The 21,396-nt window shown below is 36.0% G+C and overlaps 1 protein-coding gene across 2 annotated transcripts in view; it reads left to right on the forward strand.

The window, feature by feature from the left end:
* Positions 1-21,396, forward strand: part of RNaseX25 (Ribonuclease X25) — a 166,785-nt gene that overhangs the window by 44,950 nt on the left and 100,439 nt on the right. The window contains exon 2 of one of the 2 annotated variants that reach the window (XM_090395238.1): positions 2,021-2,111. In XM_090395238.1, the coding sequence (XP_090251364.1) occupies positions 2,021-2,111 (91 nt within the window). The remainder of the gene's footprint in view (positions 1-2,020; positions 2,112-21,396) is intronic. The other variant, XM_090395239.1, reaches the window with a different exon arrangement.

Raw genomic sequence — 21,396 nt, forward strand, 5'->3', positions numbered from 1 at the left:
AGATCCAAAGAAAATCCTAGGGAATTTTTTAAATGTTAGCCAGTAGTGGGGTGGGGGGAGAGAGAAATGACTGTGGAAGAATGATATTGTGGGATAAAAATGGGAATAGTGACTGATGCAGAGGACATAGTGAAATTGTTCAATGAACACTTTATTGGAGTATGTCATCTCTAGAGGAGTCAGTTTTAATGCTAGAGGAATAGGGCAGGTTTGAGGTTTAGAGGTACAGGAGGAGAGTGTGTTTCAGATACTGAGTACTCTGGATGTCAGTAAAGCTTTGGGACTGGATGGTATTTCACCACAAGTTTTGAGAGAATGTGCTAGGGAACTGACAGTGCCTTTAACCTGGCTTTTCAATGAAAGTTTGGCTGTGGAAAAGGTGCCCAGGGAATGGAAGGAAGGTAAGATAGTGCCATTGCATAAGAGTGGTAATAGACTGGAAGTGTCTAATTATAGGCCAGTTTGTGTGTCATCAGTAGTTAAGATCTTGGAGAAAGTAGTGAGGGACTATATACAGCATTGGGCAGATAAGGGTAATTATTATTATTATTTGACACCTCCAGGGAGTCCAAAGACTCATCGAGGGAGAGTGTGCCAACAGCATCGAATGATTGGTCCCCTTCCAACTACTAACCGGTAACTAATGTTATCTGTGAGAGTCAACATAGATTTGTGAAAGGATGCTCTTGTTTTAGCAATATGCTAGCCTTTTATAATAAAGTTACAAGAACATTAGATGAGGCATATACTTCAATTTTCTTAGACTTAGCGAAGGCATTTGACAGGGTGCCACATGATAAGTTGATATTTAAGTTGCAGCACATGGGTCTGAATGTCAGATTGGTCAACTGCATTCAGGATTGGCTGTCTGATAGGTATCAGAGTTGTGTATGGTGGAGCAGTTTCAAGGAGGCAGAGGGGTACAAGTGGGGTACCATAGAGCTCAGTACTAGGACCTAGATTGTTTAACCTTTATATTAATGACATTGCAAGGGGATATTCAGTTGTTTGCAGATGTGGTAGCCCTGCAAGAGGATTTTAATAAGCTAGATAAATCGGCAAATGAATGGGGATGTCAGTTTAATGCAGCATAATGTAAGGTCTTGAGGTTTGGGAAACATCGATGGGATGCTGCATACTCTATGGGAGGAGTTATACTGGAGGAAGTAGGGGAGACAAGAGATCTGGGGGGTTGATGATTGATAGAAACCTGAAATTTAGGGGACATATTGTAAAGGTGGTGAAGGTAACACAGAGGATTGCTGCAATTATGAGAATACACTGACCTGCAGAGATAAAAGGGTTATCATTCTGTTGTATAAGTCTCTGATCAGACCACACTTCGACTATTGTTCTCAGATTTGGTCCCCAGGTTTTGAAGGAGATAAATTAACTGTGGAAAGGGTACAAAGACGGATGACAAAGATGGTTTCAGGACTGTACAATTTTGGTTATGAGGATCGGCTGAGGGATTGTGAACTGCAGAGTTTGGTGGATAGAAGGAGAGGTGATATGATTGAGACTTTTAAACTGTTGAGAGATGGTTACAGGGTTGACACTGGGGACTTCTTTCGCTTGGTTGAACAGCGGGAAGGAGTGATGACAAGAGGCCATCCCTTGAAGTTATGAAAGGAAACTGTGAGCAAGAGGGTGAGGAGTGGTTTCTTTGCATGGAGGGTGGCTGAACCGTGGAATGCATTGCCTGATGGAGTGGTGAAAGCGAGAACGGTCAATGAGTTTAAGGAGTGGTATGATAGACTGTGTTTCTTAGGGGGGACCTCCCCTCTGAGTCTTGACAGACTTTATATTCTTAGGAAGGACCTCTCACGATGAGTCTTTTGACTCCATGGAGGCCTTTATAATAATAATAATAATAATAATAATATATCTTACTATATCTTCACCATTAATTAGTTGTTCAAGTTCATTATTCGTTATTTTTATTTGTTCTAATTAAGCATTTATACAATTATTTAAAATATGGTTCTATGCTTTGTATTATATGAACTTTATTTTCTAGTCAGTGTTTTTCTAAGGATGAAAGCTGGGATTATTTAGTGTTTACTCAGCAATGGCCTCCTGCAGTGTGTGCAAATCTAGTACATAAAATGGTGAATATTGCATAAATTTTCACAAAAATTACACAATGACTTTGGTTTGCATGTATTTGTTGTAGATTTACTTATAAGCTTAAATATTTTTAATTTCTGCAGGATTTTTAAAATTTAATTTATTTTATTTTTATCCTATAGCAGGGCTCCTGAAATTCACTTTCCTGCTTTCCATTAGTGAGTTATCAGATACAAGGTGTTGAGTGAATTTTCAGCTTCATTCTGAATATATTCAAAATGTATTATTTTTCTTTGCCTAATTTACACTTTTTTTTTCCCCATTTTAAAACTGTCTAATATCAACCAATTTATTAAAGATGTTTTATTTCCAGCACCTCCATATCACAACTGGAAGAACAATGGTATATTGTTCCCTTCAATTGGAAAAGACCTAAGCTTGATTTTCATCGTTACAAGAGGACTCTTTATGTTAGCTTTTTCATTTTAAAGCAAGTTAGCCAATCTCATACAGATAGCGGCAGTTTTTCTCCCAAACTGTGGTTTTTCATTCCACGAGCAAGAATTGGCTAGGAGAACATCCAATATACAAACATAAAATAATAGTGATGGTGGTGGGCAGTAGTGGGTAGTAGATGGCATTGTGTAGATCAGGGTTTCTCAAACTGTGTTCTGCGAGAAGTTCTGGAATTTGTCATTTTAGTTTTCTAAGCATTTTTCATGAATAAATATTTTATAGTAGAAATATTCTGAGGAGAATAATATTCGTGAATATGTCAAAGCTCAGACCCAGAACACCTAATAACATCTATGTATCGTTAATTTTCACACATCGAAACCTTGCAACATTTGGGAAAGGGAATACTGCTGTTTATGACGGTCATAAAAATTGCCTGCAAGCGGATTATAACAATGGGTGGGGTGTTCTCGAAACTGAAGGAAATGACATCTGTGTAGCAAATGTCAGTGACCAAGCGGCATATTTTTAAACATGGAAATATTCATGAATTATCATTAATTTTCACACATTGAAATCTTTCAACAATCGGGAAAGAGAATACTGCCATTTATGACTGATCATAAAAATTGCTTGCAAGCTGATTACAACAATGGGCAGCGTGTTCTCAAAACTTAATGAAAAACATCTGTTTTGCAAATGTGAGTGACCAATCAGCAAGGAAGTATAAAGAAAATTTTTCCACTTAAATTGAAGATCAAGGTAGTCTATCCAGTTCTCAAATCTATTAATACTGAATACTTTCTTCGCAAGTTCGTATTGCTTGTTCTGAAACTGGAGTGCTGTGATTTTTTTAAAAGTAATAGGAATACAGATTTTAATTCTAATATGAATAAGAGACAAGGCACTATGTTTAATTTTGGTATTAAGAAATCTCTTATTGAAGGTGTTTGTGATGCAACAGATAGTGAGTCATCCATCTCAAGCCTACAAAGATCTCCAGCATGTACAAAAGGAAGGGAAACTATCAGCACACAGGATAAAAAGTCTGCATTGACTCGTAAGTACTTATAATATAAATTTTTGGTGATTAGAATAGGATATGTCAATGAAAAGCAGCACAAATTAATTTAATGATGATTTAATTGATGTTTAATTAATTATAGATTATTAATTAATAATAAAAATCAGCTAAATTATCAATTAATTATTAATAATACATTACAAAATAACCAAGGTGTTCCGTGAAAATTTCAGAATTTGTGAAGTGTTCTGCTGTAGAAAAAGTTTGAGAAACCCTGGTGTAGATGATGGTATTAGTGATGTGTGTGGTTGGTGGATTAATTAGTGGAGATGGCAAGTTGTGTGTTATAGGGCATCGTCCCTTGATGAGTCCTTGAGAATGAAAACCTCTAACAGTACGTTTACAAATAAATGGATTGTAAACATTTCTGATCGCCCTTTATCCACCGCTGAAACCAGTGCTTTAGCAAAGTGCCTTGATTTTGCTGTTATTCCTTCACGCATTCCTCATCTTGATTTCTTACATAATATAAAACCTCCCTTGAGAATGAAAACCTCTGACAGTACGTTTACAAATAAATGGATTGCAAACATTTCTGATCGCCCATTATCCACTGCTGAAACCAGTGCTTTAGCAAAGGGCCTTGATTTTGCTGTTATTCCTTCATGCATTCCTCATCTTGATTTCTTACATTACATAGAACACAATCTGTCAGGACTTCCTAGCGAAGATGCCAACAAACTACGTTTTAAAGTTGCGACTTGGTTATTCAAAAGCAAATTACCTCCATGCAATTTATCAAATGCTGAAATTAAAGGTCTAACTTCTTTAAGAAAAGATAATACAATATCCATTTCTAAGGCTGATAAAGGAAAAGCTATTGTAATTATGAATAAGACTATGAGACAAAAGTATCCAGCCTATTAGAAGACACCACGACCTACCAAGAGATCACACGCAATCCTACTAATTCACAAATTAAATTGCTAAATAAATTACTTGATGAGCTTCCGAAAATCCATAAAGAAGGCTGTCCTGTATGACCTATCGTAAATTGCATTGACTCTCCAACTTATCGGATTGCAAAAGTATTATCACGTTCCTTAAGTGCTCTCACTGGTCATTCCAGATCCTATATAAAAAAACTCAACAGATTTTCTTGAAAAAATCAAGGATATAAAAATTACAGATTCTGAAATATTAGTCAGTTTTGACATCATTTCTCTGTTCACCAATATCCCATTAACCGACAGTCAATTCTTTATATGAAGATTACCCTCCAGATATCGCAAGGATATTCGAATATGTCATCCGCTCAGGTTATTTCAGTTGGAAAAAACAAAATCTACAAACAAATCGAAGGTACTGCCATGGGTAGCCCTCTGTCTCCACCTCTGGCAAACTACTATTTGAAACAATTCGAAGACACTATGTTCTCATCCATTCATCCTCAACCATCTCTTTGGTACTACGTCGATGATATTTTTGCTGTTTGGCCACACACTGAAGATGAACTTTCTACAACGGATAAATAACCTTCACCCACTCATCCAATTCACTATGGAAAAAGAAAACTCTGGTACTTTACCATTTTTGGACATCCTCCTTACTAGAACGTCTTCTGGTACCTTATCTACAAGCATCTTTCGAAAACCCACAATTACTGGCAGATACATTCGCAAAAAAAAATCTGCGCACCAAATGTCTCAAAAATTTTGCATTCTTAAATCTCTAATTCATAGAACACATAAAGTTTGCTCTTCCCCAATAATCTTACAACAAGAACTTTCTATCATTAAAAAGTTAATGGAATCAAATGATTACAACTCTAATCAAATCCAACAGATACTTGACTCTTATGTTCCAAAACCTACAGTTTCTTCAACAGTCTGCAGAGCTTCGTACATTCCAGGAATCTCAGAACCTATAGGTAGAATTCTAAAAAAGTATCAGTTGATTCCAACATATATTCCTATCAACAAAATTTCTTCTTTATTACCTACAAAGGATAAACTGTCTTCTCTATCTTTGGCTGGCATTTACCAAATGCAATGTCTCTTATTTTGGACAAACTGGCTGTTGTTTGGAAAAAAGAATATCAATATTATATTGATTATAACAAACCTCTGAAGTCTGGTCTGGCACAGCACAGTATTGACTCTACTCATAGTGTCCAGTTATATTGCAGTTCTCCTCCATAGATGCAGATTCAAATATGAACGCTTATTCAAAGAAAGTTGAGAAACTATCTTAAACCGACTGAATTTAAATAGAAATGACTGTGTGTCTCTCTCAAAGATCTGGGAGACTTTTATCTTATGTAAAAAAAACTATTTATCTTAACAGATTAAATTTGTTATTTCTATTATTTCCTAGCATGCGATAACAATTGTATTTTAATAGGTGATCCACCGAACGTTTTGCCTGTATTCCATTCCTATTACTGTTACAGACACTGAAGATGTACTATTAATTTTAGTAGGAAATATCTGTCCTTTTACTAATTAAAGACATCACTGTGGTTTTTACGTGTTACTTTATTATTTAAGACTATAGATATCCCACTGAGTTCCAGTTCACCCTTCTTCTCCCCATTTCTTTCACAGCAGTGTTATACAAAGTTCTTCTCCAGATGCATGTTCCAGTGTCATATAATCAAATCCGTTCATTCCTTTAGTTTATTATTAATCTTACATACATTACGAAAATTATGGATAAAACTACCATTTTAAAGTAAAACTTTAGTTTAACATAAACCAAAATATATACTCTACGTTTCAACCTTCACATTAAGGTCATCTTCTGGAGTATACGTATATATACAAAGAAACAAGCTGCGCTACAATATACACGGTATGCTAAATTTACTGATCAACCATTGAAACTATTTGCCTGACCTCTGGTGCTAAAAAAAAAAAAAAAAAAAACATTACATCAAAGCTAGAGTCCTGTTATTATTATCTATTAGGTTACAAAGTTAAATTAAGGTGGAGGGTAACATGTTCATCATCATCATCAAATTCCTGCCATGTACCCTCAAGGGGTGTACAGGATATGATAGCACTACATGAAAAATTTACATCATTACTAACTTCCTATCTACAATTTTCCTTCAAATCAGTCTGTTACTTGTCAAGACTCCAATATTATCAGATCTTATATTTCTATCATCTAAGGCATATTGTACCATATCAATCCACCTATATCTTGGTCTTTCTCTGGGTCGTTTTCCTACCAACCTGGCAGAGAACAATTGTTTGCTAATCTTTTCTCGCCCATTCTGTTTTAGTGACCATACCACCTGAGATTAGCTCTGCTAATGCATTCCTGGATGCCAACATGGTCAAGTTCTTTCCTAATATCCTTGTTTTTAATATGATATTGCCATTGATGCCATCTGTTCATGCCTCTAATCTTTCTCAGGACTCATATCTGCAGTGTCTAGTCTTTGGTCAAGTGTTTTACTTCTGACCCAGCTCTCAGATCCATAAGTTAAAACTGGTTTGAACACTGTCTTGTATACAGCTAATTTAGTGTTCCGACTAATTTCTCTCTTATTCCATATGAATTTATTCAATTGACTTCCTACCACACCAGCTTTGTTGATTCTGTTGTCTATTTCCATATTTAATTTACCATCTTCACTAAAAATCGTGCCCAAGTAGCTGAAATGTTTTACTTGTTCCACAGGTTTTCCATTCACAGCACAGTTGACATTTTCAATGATTCTGCCTATTTTCATTGTCTTTGTCTTTTTATTGCTAACCGTCACCATATGTATAGGGTGTCCCAAAATTCATGCAAGATTTAAATTTAGAGGCATTTGTGCGGTAAAGTGTTGCCAACGAGAAAAAAAAGACAGCGTGACAGCTGACAGTTCAGGGTTATTAAAAATGGAGTGCCACACGAAAGAACAACGCATTTTCATTGTTGAGCAATATTTTAAAAATAATGAAGGTTTGGCAGTTACAGTTCGCAATTTTCATACAAAATATGGTCGGAATAGTGATTTAACTTCATCAACCGTGAAAAAATTCAAGGAAACTGGATCAATTAGTGATCTTATACACTCTGGCCATCCTTCAACAAGTCGTTCAACAGAAAACATCGAAGCAGTTCGTGAGAGTGTTGCTGACAGTCCAGGAACATGACATTTCAAGCCTTTGATGGCTTTTTCTACTTCAAGTATGGATATGTATTCCTGATTGCATGCCTGGTCAGTGTTTTTTTATCACTGTGCTGTCATCACTGCCTGTTTCATTTAGCAAATTTTCAAAGTAATTACTCCATATTTCAAGGATATCTTTTTCTCCCGTTTCATGTCACCTTTATCATCTCTAACTCCTTTTACGGCACTCTTTCCTCCATTCCTAAGCTTCTTCAACAACCTCCAGAATATTTTGCCACCTTCTTGATATTTATTTTCTATGTTCTTGCCAAAGTCCTCCCATGACTTTTGTTTAGCTAGTTTTACACACTGTTTAGCTTTCTTACATTTGTCTCTGTATTCTCTAAGAGCAAAAGCTGACTTATTTGCCAGGAACTTTTTATATGCTTTCTTCTTTTCTTTCACTGCCTCTTTAACTTCCTGTATCCACCATGGAGTTCTAATTTTTCTATACTTGCAGACAACTTCACCACATGCCTCTCTAGCTGAATCAATCAGGGTTTTCTTCAAGGCTTGCCACTGAATCTCCAAGGTTTGATTCCTGTTCTCACTCTCTCATTTTTCCTTCAATAATCTTTGTGTATTTTAGTCTACAGTTCACATCTGAAAGCTGCTCAACTTTTATACACTTGAAAACTTTCTTACATATTATTCTTTTCAATATGAAATTCAATTTTATCCTGCTCAAGACTAAATAGTGATCACTTCCAATTTTAAATCCTCTGTACACTCTGGTATCCTGCACCAGGGAGAAAACATCACTATCAACAATAACACAGTCAATGTGATTTTTCTTATTCCTTGCCTCTTCTCTCCATGTGAATTTGTGCACATTTTTATGTTGGAATATGGTGTTAGTAATAACCAGTCCATATCCTGAGCAGAAATCCAACAGGTATTTGCCATTATTATTAGCTTTGCTCTTTTCTCCAAATTTTCCCAAAACATTTTTGTATGTCTGACTATCACTTCCTACTCTGCTATTTAGATCCCCAACAAGGACCAACTTTTCCTTTTTCATTGTATCAGTAGCTTTCTCTAGAGCCTCAAAAAATTCCTCCACTTCTACCTTAGTAGAACCTTCTGTGGGACCATAGGCACAAATAAGTCTCATTGTCCAGTTCCCCATTCTCATATTTGCCCACATTACTCTACTTGAGACTGACTGCCATTCAAGAAGATTAGCCTCATATTTTGTGTTGAATATTATGGCTACCCCTTCTTTTCCTTGATTGTCATTGCCTGAATATAAAATTTTGTATTTATTGCTCAGAAAGATCTCGCCAGTTTTGGTCTTTTTTGTTTCAGTCACCCCTATTATGTCGATCTGGTACTTATCTAATTCCTCCGCTAGCTCCATTTCAAAGGCTTCTTATGTTGATAGTACCGATCTTTAACTCTGGTGATGTTGTTATTGGGGTGTGTTTTCAGATTTGTTCCAGTAGCTGACTTTTCGCTGTTTGCCCTGGTTCCCTGGCGAAAACAACGGGGGCCTTGTTTAACCGGGCGGCGCTCCAACTGGCATGAAATTTTGTTGTTGTACCATCATTTTTTATTTTGGTTTAACCAATAAGAATACAATTTGGTCGGCTAAATCCCAGATTGCCAGCCCATCCTCGTTCGTTCAGTATCCAGGTAGATAACCAACAGGGTGCACCACGAGAAGGTGAGGATTGGACATTAGGTCAGAAGCCCTGGTCAGTTCTCAGCATTCCTTTAAAGGCTATATGGAGGTCTCCTCTCAGTTTTACAGCTTTGACCCTTAAGCACCCAATGTATAATCATGATGTTAATTATATGTATATAGATAGATACATAGACTTGTTGTTGTGCCCAATGTATTTCTACAACCAACAGATAACACTAATAATAGGACTCTAGCGTTGATGTATAATTTTTATTTTTTTTTTCACCAGAGGTCAGGCCAACAATTGTTGTAGCAGTTGGTCAGTAACTTTAACAAACAAACAATAGTTTGATTGTAGTGTAGCTTGTTTTCTGTGTGCACGCTCCAGAAGATGACCTTGACATAAAGGTCGAAATGTCCAATGTAGATTTTAGTTATATTAAACTAAAGTTTTTATTCAAACATGGTAGTTGTCTCCATAATTTTCAAAAATGTAGTATACAGAAAATAATACAAAAATAAACAGAAAATAAAATTACTTATAAAAGTATACATATAAATTGCAACTGGTATGGATAGTGGGAAATAAAAAATGAAAATCGCTTAGTCCTAGAGTCATAGTTTTCTGGAAACTAAGTGGGCCGAATGTGTGCCATATTCTTGGGATTTTTAAGCCTCCATTATTATTAAGATTAAGGTGGTTAATCAAAATTTCACAGGCTTCTTTAAATTTCTGTTCATACCAAGTTTTTTTATGATGCAAAGAACAAGTAATTTTGCAATCTGTTTGATGTAGAGTGTTAAGAGCATGATCTGAAACGCAACGAGTCGTTTGTGTTCTTTTTTACGGATAGGGATTGTACGTCCAGTTTCTCCAATATAAGGCAAGTTACAGGTGCGATAGATGCAATAAACTCCAGGGTGTGTGCCAATGGCGAAAGAGAATCCTTAGAGGTGTTGAATATGTTTTTTAATTTTAAAGGTCATTTAAAAGTGGCATTAAGATTATAATGATGTAGGATTCTATTAATTTTTTTTTTTCTGATAACCTTTTAATGTATGGGAGTGTTATGGTTTTGCTATAATCTATATTACTTTTTTGATGAAGTGTTATGAAGAATTTTATTAATAGTATTTTTGCTATATCCATTATTTATAAATGTATTGCTAATAATTTTTAATTATTATTTAAGAGCTTGTTCTTTAGAGCAAATTGTTATAGCTCTGTTTTTGAGGGTGTTGATGACTCCAAATTTTTGCGAAGGGTGGTGATATGAGTTTGCATGTGTGTGTGTGTGTGTGTATATATATATATATATATATATATATATATATATATATTGACTGGTGTGTGTGTGTGTAGGCTTACGGTAAACAGCGAAGGATAGACTGCCTGAGGGAAGACGTGTGACTAGTGTATCCAGGAACATGAGCGAGTTCTGATTTTCAATAGTAAATTGTATACGCTCGTGTTGTTTGTTCGGGTGGCTAAATAATGTGTTTAACGTTTGGTGACCATGTGACCAGATAACAAAAACATTGTCAACGTATATGAGCCGTACTGTAGGTTTCAGAGTAAAGGAATCAAGAGCATGTTGCTGAAAAGTTTCTGCATAAAAATTAGCAATTGGGGGGGGGGGATAGTGGTGAGCCCATGACCATACCTTCTTTTTGTAGGTAAAATTTATTTTGCCACACAAAACAACTGGAACGTAGTACGTGGACAAAGAGAGCTGGGTTGAAATTGATAGTAGAAGAAGAATTGTGTCAATGATTGGAACATTTGTGAAAAGGGCAGGCACGTCAAAACTGACTAATAAATAATTTTTGCCAAGTGTTATGTTTTTAATTTTGTTTATGAAGTGTTGTGTGTATTGTATATAGGAAGGAGAATGACCTACCAACTACTCCTTGAGTTTTGACGTTAATTTCTTGGCTAGGTGATAATTAGAGCTGTCTATTCCCTCAGCTATCGGCTGAAGCAGAACGTTATGTTTGTGTACCTTGGGAACACCATATATTCCGGGAGAACGGGCATAATGGAGTATTAGTTTTTTTTTAACAGTGTCTGACAGCCAAGATGTGACAGATTTAAGTAATTCCACAGTTTTTAAAAAACTAATACCTCGTTACTCCCGTTCTCATTTTAATATTTTCTAATGATTATTTCCCCCCCCCCCCCCTTCCTTATCCTCTCCTGGAACTCAGTTGCATAACTACTCTAAATTTCTACAGGTTTGAAAGCTTTTCTAGACAGTATTCAAAATCTATTACTTAATTTTACTGTTTTAATAAAAGAAATACGGCAATAAGATTGTTGTACCGTGAAGCTTCTAATTCTTTACCATTTCTCTGCAATGCAATCTAAAATCAGCTGTTCTGCTGTCTGCTGAAATTATTTGAAATTTTAGAAATATTATACTATATTTTCACCATGCAAAATTGTTTATATGCATACCACACAAAAGAAAGTTCAGTAGCATAACAAACATTATTATTTTTTTTTTTTTCTTAAAAAAATCTAAATATTACTACTGCTGTTGCTGGTTACTATTTCTGAAATAATCTACGTCTTAGAAATACTTGATAATATCCTCTTAGCTGGAGGAAAAGCTAAAGGCTTATTACTCTCGCCACTGTTGAGAAAGAAAAGAGAGAACACTAAAGTGCCTTAAGTTGTAGTGCGGAATACATTAAGATTATCTTCTTTTGTTTTCATTTGTTGATTATCAGACATCCTAACACAAAAATACTGACGTTTCTTTTACATGCATGATACATTATTCATGCCAAAATCTTCTTCCTAACATGGATTTTAGGCCAAATGGCCTGATCCGGTCTCATGCCATCTCTTTCTTGGTCTTCCGATTCTTCTTTTTCCAGTTATTTTGTATCTGTATAATATTTTTGGTAGTCTGCTGTTGTCCATTTGATTTAAATGTTCTAGCCATTTTTGTTTATACTGTCTTATGTAGTAATTAATTGGTTTTATTTTCAGGGATTGTAAGATTTCATTTGTTTTATGGTCGCAATTGGTATATATCCAGCTGTTTTTCTGAGGAACTTCATTTCTGCTGTTTTTTTATGCCAAAATAATTTCTTAATTTATAATGATCAGTTTCACTTTTATTATCAAAAAATTATACATTATTTGATACAATTATCTTAGAGGATTTGAATTATTTTAAAAGAAAAGGAGCATATGCGTTACATAATTGTCTCTTTTTTGGGGGAGCGGGGATTATATACCTATTCAATCTGCAGATGTTTCAGAGAATTTATTTTATAAATCATTTGCAAGGCAACTGTTACAAACGTAAATCACCCGTAAAGCAAAGGTTTAGCTGCTTCAGCAATTCCATGTATCTAACATAGAAGAAAATGTTATGTCTGCTGAAATTAGAACTTTTACGTGAATAATTTCTTCTGACATGATTTCTCTATTTGTTATAATGTAATCAATTTCCAGATTTTTGCCCTATTTCATACTCCATGTTATATGACTATTAAATTATTTAAGGAATTTACAATGTATAGTGGAATTTTAATTAAAAGAAACTTAATAAATACTTCCTATATTTCAGCAATGTCACATTGCCATCTTCCTGGGAACATACAACTATGACACGTGCACGCAGGCACTACAAAAAGCAAATGAGGCAGAAGATAGAAACTACTATTGTTCCTAAAGTCCTAATGGTTCCCCCTAGCGGGCTATATTGGGTTGTCTTGGCTGTTGGGCTAACGTTCTCATGATTTGGGATTCCCAAATTTAGGGCATTCTCATGCACCCAAATTTGTTGAAGTTTGGAAAGTTTTTTAGAGCTGAGGCTGGTTCTACGAACAATCTTTCATATTTAAACTTGCTGCGTATGTTAACGGGGCTTTCTTCCACTTTCTTTCATATTCTGTGGCCGGTATCCAGAGCATGGCCTGCAAGCCCATGCGGGGGGGGGGGGGGGTAAAGGCGAAATAAAGTTAAATTCTGTTTTAAAAATATGGAAATGAAATTTGACATTTGATGCATGTGCATCAAATGTCAAATTTGATGCACATGCATCAAATTTGACATCAAATGATGAATCATAGAATCACACTTAGAATCATAGAATATAATCAAAAATATCGCTTACTTTAAAAATTGGAGCATAATATCTGAATTATGCAGAAAATATATACATGTAAATCCTAACTGCTAATTTCATTTTGTAATGACTAATTATACAGGGAAACCAAGAAAGCGAAAGCAAAGAACAGTAGATTACTATATAAAGAAAAAAAAATTAGTGATATGATTAAATAATTTCATGTTATTCTCTATACAGCAAAGTTGATCAAGTGTATCATAAAGGAAATCTGTGAAGTATTCAATTTCGTTGATTTTGAACAAAAATAAAAATAATATAATCTGGAATGTCAGCAGCCGTTTTTTTTTTTTTTTATATTTCAAATAATTATCGTGTATTAATTTCTTAGAAAAAATAAAATATTTTGTCGAGTAAGCGATTACAAACAAATTAGTGCAAAAAAATTAAAAATTGGTTCTCCAAGGTAAGGCAATATTTAAGTGATGAAATTATGCAAGGATCTTTATTTTGTCTAGGCATTAAAATTGTATTGTACAATAAAAAGAGAAAAAAATATAAATAATTTATATATTTTAAGTCTATCCTATATAACTAAGATCCAGTTACCCCAGCATAGAACAAGGAACTGTATGTCTTGTTATAGGCAACTGAGACGTAGCTATGAGTGTGAGATAATCTGATTAAGTGTTCTCTTCAGTGTGAGGGTTTATCACACCTTCTAAACAGCATCACGGCCAAATTGCACTTATCCATGTTCTTTCAACAGGTGGGCTGAATCATATCCCGATTTAGTTGGACATCTATAGACATCCTAGCCGTTTTCGAGGTTAATATGAATACATCTGGGATTGGATGGTATGACAGCTTGAGTTTTACGTGAAACTGCTAGGGAACTGTCACTGCCCTTGACCATATTGTTTAATCTTAAGTCTCAGCTCTGAGTTAGTCCTGAGAGAGTGGAAAGAGGAGGTGGGTGGAAATAGTTCCATTGCATAAAGGAGGCTCCAAGACTGATGTAGAAAGTACAAGAGCAAAATACCAGAATGGATTAGATGGAAATGGGATACTGAATGGGGTGGGGTGGGGGGGGGCAACATGATTTTGTGAAGAATAGATTGTCTCAGTAAGTTGCTCACAATTTTATTGTACAGTGACAGCTGAGTTGGATAAAGGTAATGGTTTACAGTGATACAGACTTGTCAAAAGCATTTGACAGGATACCACATGGAATTCTAATCAGTAAACTGCAGTACATAGGAATGGATATGGGATTAGTGAGGTGGATAGGAGGGTGGTTGATAGAGATATCAAAGAGTAGTTTATTCAGAAGAAGTCCATAAGAAGGCCTGTGACTAGTGGTATTCTGGCTAATTTCTGACTACTGCTATTTAATTTGTGATTAATGATATAAGAAAGGATCTGAGAGGAACTATTTGGGAACCAATGATGCAAAGTTGAGTAGAGCAATAGCTAATACTGATGATATCAAAATTTGATGATTTAGATAGATTGGCAGACTGGGCAAAGGAGAATGGGTGTCAGTTTAATGTGGCATAATGTAAGGTTATGCATTTTGAAGTGAGAAGATTATCAGCTGTTACCACATTGGTAGAACTGTACTCCAGGAAATCGATGAAACCAGAGACTTGGAAGTGTTAGTGGATAGGGAGTTAGGGAGCACATAGCAAAAGTGGCTTAAGCAGCACCTCAGATTACTTGGTTACTGAAGAATACTTTGACGAGCAGAGACAAGCAGGTTATTGTTTCTCTTTATCGAGCCTCGATAAGATTCCATCTTCACTACTGCATGCAGATCTGCATGCATGGATTTCTTGGTGATGAGCAGGAAGTGGAGAGAATCCAGAGGCGAGTGATCAATATCGTAGCTGGTTTATGGAATGAACTTTTTGAGAACAGGTTGAAGATTTGTGAAGAACTGTAGACATCTGCCTCAGTGGACACAAATAATATATCTGGCACTTTGACTATGGCAAGTCAGGTCTGGCAGACCATGCTTTGGACACCCCTAGATCACAGGATCAATTGAAAAAAAAAAAAACAAGTACTGCACAGAAGCTTTTACAAGTCAGAGAGGTTGTTCCTGGAATCAACAGAAGCCTTGAAACATACTCCAAACCTCAACAAGTATGGGTGTATAAATTTACCATATATTTGGGAGATAGTCATCTTAAGACCAAATTAATATCAGTTTTTTTTTTAAAAAAACTTAGATGTCGCCTAATTAGGACTTTAGTCTTTGTGTTGCACACTCCAATTACTTATACTATTCCCACTGTTATACCGGATTGTGGTTGTCTCGCTAATGTAACAAACGTGTGCTCTGAAGATGCTGGATATAATACCAGCGAAATATTAGCATTTAAGTTAATAAACAGTTATTTTCTTATCAATCTGTGTTCGCATCTATACCATTAAAATCCAATCAACAAGGGATGATATGATTGAGACATAAAAATTACTGAGGGATTTTTACGAGATTAATTCAGAGGAAATTTTTCCAAACAGTGTGGAAGAACGAAGGCCATCCATGGAAACTGAGTAAGAGTGTAATTAGTAAGGGTGTTAGAACTAGGTATTTACTTGGAGAGTAGTGAATGAGTGGAATAGGTTGCCAGTCTGTTGTAGGTTCCATGACTGTGAATGAATTCAAAGCAAAGTCTGATAGATACTGCACAAGTGTTGGATTGTTCTTGACATGTTTAGGACTTCTCTCGAAGAATCTGACTCCTTGGAGTAGCCCATAATAATAATAAGGGGTGCCAATTTTGCTAAGAGCTATTAACCTGGTGTGATACAACATAGAACTTAATGCTACTTATTCTTCATTAGATAAACTCAGGTGTGTGTGAGGAGCTACTAGATGCTCATGGGAGTATCAATATGGATGCTGAAAGCATGTTCAGGTGAACTGTCTGTGCCTTTGAGGATGTATAATTTGAGTCTAACAACAGGAAGATTCCACAAGAGAGGAAGGAAAGTATGATGATCCCATTGCACAAGGATGGTGCATAGCCATGTCTAACTATTGACATGTCAGTAACTTGGGAGTGGTGGTGAATATTTAGGAAAAGTTGGGAAGAGCTCACATATAGAAATAGGTTCATAGAGAATCTGTACTTGACAAAGAATAGCATTGGTTTAGTAAGGGAAGATCATGTCTGTGCAACTTCATATTATTATTATTATACGAGCCCCTCCATGGAGTCTGAAGACTTATTGCGGGAGACCCAATCTATCCACAAAATCTATCATGCCTTTTGTTGGACCCATTAACAGAAACTGACTCTGGCAACCCATTCCACTCGCAACTCTCCAAGCAAAAAATTTAGTCCTTACTGATCTTTATTAACTTCCAGGGATGACCTCTTGTTATGTCCCCTCTAGCCAAGTGCTGAAATATTTCCCCTGCATCTATCCTATAAATTCTTTTAAGCAACTTAATATCATATCCCTTCTTTTCCTCCTCTCAACCAACTTCTGCAATCCACATACCTTCAATCTATCCTCATAGGGAACAGGCCACTTACCATCTTGGTCCCTTGCCTCTGAACCTCTCCACTGCTTCCTCATCCCCAAGAAACCCAGGAGACCAGATGTGGGCATATCAATGCTTTATAAAGAAGATTTACAGTTTCCTCATCTCTACTTGTTAATGTGTTCTTAACTTGTTTAAGTTAAGGGATATTACATCCCATATCGTTTCTTAGCCGAATAAGAAACTCAAAAAGTTTCATGCCGATTATAGTAGAAAGTATATAATGTTCGGCGATTCCAAGCGTAAGCAAATACCTGGATACTGCAGCAACTGACCCTAAAGGTAGTGCAAGCTGAGGCAACTCATGTCTAAGGTGGAGCAAGCTCCGATCACTATTCTTGATATTTACCCATAATGTGAACTTAGTTCCTAGGAGCTGTATGTCTGTTCAACTAGCCAAGTAATCTTATGGGCTACCTTAACAATATGTCCTGTAAACTTTAACTCTATCTACCACCATCCCTAAATCTCTAGCTTCATCTGTTTCCAGGAATACAGTGCCATCAATGTGATACATGCCTTGTAATCTCTTTATCCCAAAATGCATAACTTTACATTTCTCGACATTAAACTGACACCCATTAACTTTTGCTCATTACTGACAGGCTATTTAAATTGTCCTGCAAGCTCTCCAAATTGCCTTGATTAACTATTACTCTACCTAATTTTGCATCATCAGCAAACAACCAAATATTTATCTTCAGGTTATTTCCCATCATTTATGTATAAATTAAACTGCAGTGATCCCAGCACCGAACCTTGCGGCACACCACTAGTCACCTGTTTTTGTCTCAAAATCTGCTCCTCCATATACCACTTTTCGATATCTATCCAGCAGCTACCCTCTTATCTACTTAACCAGTGTCATATCCATCCCCATTTGCTCTAATTTGTGTAACAGTGTTCCATTTGGTATTCTGTCAAATTCCTTTGCAAAATCTATCAAAATCATCGTGTAGCTATTTCCTTTATCCAACTTAGCTGTTACTTTATTATAAAAAGTTAGTAAATTGTAAATTATTAAGGCATGACCGACCCTTCACAAACTTATATTGACTCCCATAGAGTATCATATTTTTATCTACTCATTCTTGAATTCTCTTTTTTACCAATTTTTCTAGTACTTTTACCACCACTTCTGAGATACTGATAATTTGCTACTGTAGTCGTAGAACTTCCCTTATGCAAAGGAATAATTTTTCCCTCTTTCTGCTCCCTTAGAACGTTACCAGAGCTGAGACTTAAATTAAACAGCTTAGTCAAAGGCATTGCCAGTTCCCTCGCACATTCTCGCAAAACTAGCTGATATACCATCTAATTCCACAGTGGCATTTATGTTGAGATTCTGCAATAATCCTAAGAACCTCCAATTCATCCACCTCTGTTCTCACATTAGTGTCTGTCACATAGGTCAAAGTGATAACCTCACTAGAAAGATATATACTTGCAAAGTGGTCACACATTAACTAACTCAACTATCTTATCTGCTTCTGTCTCCTCGTGACCATCATCATTCATTAAGATTAATCTTCCATAGTCATTCTTCCTCTTACTTGCCAAATAATGAAAGAACTCTTTGGGATTTCCTTTGGCCTGCTTGGCTACATCCTCCTCATAATTTGATTTTGCCTTCCACGCCATGGTGGTCATCTTTCTCTTTATATACTCTCCACAGCATTTTCTTCTTCTGCAGCTTGTGCTTAATGATATCATTCATCCATCTAACTCCTACCCGATTAACCCTTCTTCCCTAGGTATACAATTTAATACTCCTTCCTCTAGATTACCTTAACTATTTTCCCATGTACTACTAACATCCTTGCCCTGCAGTGTTTTATGCAATGGTACAGATTTAAGCTTCTTCTGTTAGATCCTGAATGAATGAAGGAATCTTGCAAAGAAATCATTCATTCATTCAGCATTTAACATGATAAATATTACTAATTAAGGAGATACCTGCACATCAGCTAATAATTATGAAAAATTTCTTTATGTTATGTGATAATGTGTAGTCCATATGTGCCATATATTGAAATGTATTCCTGTATAACTGAAATGAGAAGCAGAGAATTTTTGTGTCAGAATAGTAAGAATTATGTAAGGGAATTGTTAAGTTATTTGTAAATCCCATTAAGCTGTCTAGTACATTACGAAATTTCCAGAAAGATAATAAGTAGTAATCCGGAATAATTGTGTATAATCTGAACGAGTCGAGCATAGCGATGGAGGCTGTACCTACGCGGAAAGTGACGTCAGAATGACTACCTGGAATAGGGTAACCTAACAGATTAGGGAAAGTGTAGGATCACCCAAGGGGCATGAACGATAGGGTTCGTGGGTAAAAAAACACATCGAATAGAGGGTGCCTGAAAGGGTGAATAAAAGACGATGTGCGCCATATTACAGGGATTTTTCTTCTTCGGTTCCTGGATTCCAGTTTTAGGAGGTTTGTCGGGGGATTCGTGAGAGAGCGGTGGGTCGACTACAGTGATGTCGGACGACGAGGGCTATTCTTGAGAACGCTTGAGGATTTCCAAGCGAAGCTGATCGTGTTACACCACAGTCCGGAAATGATTCAAAGAAAAGCATAGTGCATTGCCAGGTGCGAAAGACGGCCGATAACTATACAGTAAGGTAATCCAGATCTACATGAGATGGTGGCATGAAATCTGAAAGGATCCGGTAATGTAAAGAATTTCATTCTATATTAAAATTGCTTAGAAGAATAAGAAATTTGTGTATACTGTAAACTAAGGACACTAATAGAGAACTTTTAAGTGAAAATTTGATTGAATTAGTTAAGACCACGTGGAACAAAGAAGAATTGTTGATAGGCCATATTTTGATTGAGAATGGCTAGGCTTGACTAATGAAATTTAGAATTAAGATGGTTATTGATAGAGTATTAATGAAAGTGTTCAATGCGTGTTCTGTGAATAACTTATGAAAGGAATTATATCCTAGTAGTGTTATGCTTACACTTAATCTTATCCTTTTGTAATTGAAGGATTTAGCTTACTCAAATTCATTGTTGTGATTTAGTATGAACCTTAACTTAGAGTGAGTTTTGTTCTATTGAGTATTTGAATTTTCTTAACTGTAAATGTTTTATGCTTTTCCAATAAACATGTTTTGTACCTTTTACCTGAGTTTATACCTGATTACGAATTCAAACCACCACTTATGAAACAGAATCTTTTGGCGGGAAGGAATTAGATATTATTGATTAAGTGAGATTCAGGTCACGACTGCTAACTGAATCTGCACAGCGCTAGCGTAAGATCAATTATTGTGTGTATCCCTTTTGAATTTAGAATTGTTTCCCTGAACAAGAGTCTCTTCTGTTATAGAATATTAGCATAAAATAAATTTTGCCAATATCCGAAAAGGAAATAGTACTGAATTAATATTTTGAAGGTACAACAGTAGATTAGAAAGCAGGCTATTTAGAGGTAGAACAAGGTATAATATAGAGAAAGTAACGACATAACAATGGCGCAGCCGGTAGGATTTGATTAAGGCCCAAAATTTTTAAATAAATACTTAATCATCATAAGTGGTTTTGAACTCTAATCAGGTAATCAGACAAGTGTTAGAATTGAAAGATTTTGGAAAAGGGTTAAATTTGATAAATCATAAGCTGATAGGTATGGCTCACCCGGCCAGTTTTGAAATGGGCAATTCGGAATTCTTCCGAATGATAAATCCCCAGCAAGTAATTCCACAGTTCTCAGGAGAAGAGACAAATGATGTAGTAACATTTCTTGATTTTGTAGAGGAATTAAGAAGGATGGGCAGATGGTCTGACTTCCAGCTTCTTGTGCTGTTACGCAGCAGGTTGGTAGGGATGGCCAAGACTTGCTTCCAGTCATCACCAATCCTAAAAGAAACTCGTGACTACGGGAAATTTAAAGAGATATTAATCTCATAATTTTCCAGAGTGAAAAACGTACGGCCAAATCTTTGGAAGCTGCAAAAGATGATAAAAGGGGATAGAGAGAAGGTATCTGAATTCTACAATAGACTACTCACTCTCTCAAATACCTTTGCCGTCCCCAGTGAAGACAAATGCCACTTAGACTGGGCAGTCTTCCAACACTTCCGAATAAGCCTGAGACAGGAGTTGAGAGAAACAGCTTTTGGAAAAGGCATATCCAATTTAGTTGAATGTCATAATAGAACGAGAACAGTTGCTAGGAGACATTAGTCCTGCAACTGCTTCTGTACATGTCAGGGTAATTAAAGAAGAAAAAGATAATGGGAGAGACATAAGCACTACAAAGTGAGATAAGGAAAGGGATGAGCAACAGAAAACATAAAAATGGAGTGAGGAAAGTAGAGCTAAGTCATTTTGTGAGATCTCAACAGAAACTCCTGAACAAAGCGAAATTCATTCCATGATTAAGT

Source organism: Typopeltis vanoorti, chromosome 7, assembly GCF_054136105.1.
Source record: "Typopeltis vanoorti isolate ZY-2024b chromosome 7, IOZ_Tvanoo_1.0, whole genome shotgun sequence".
Lineage (NCBI taxonomy): Eukaryota > Metazoa > Arthropoda > Arachnida > Uropygi > Thelyphonidae > Typopeltis > Typopeltis vanoorti.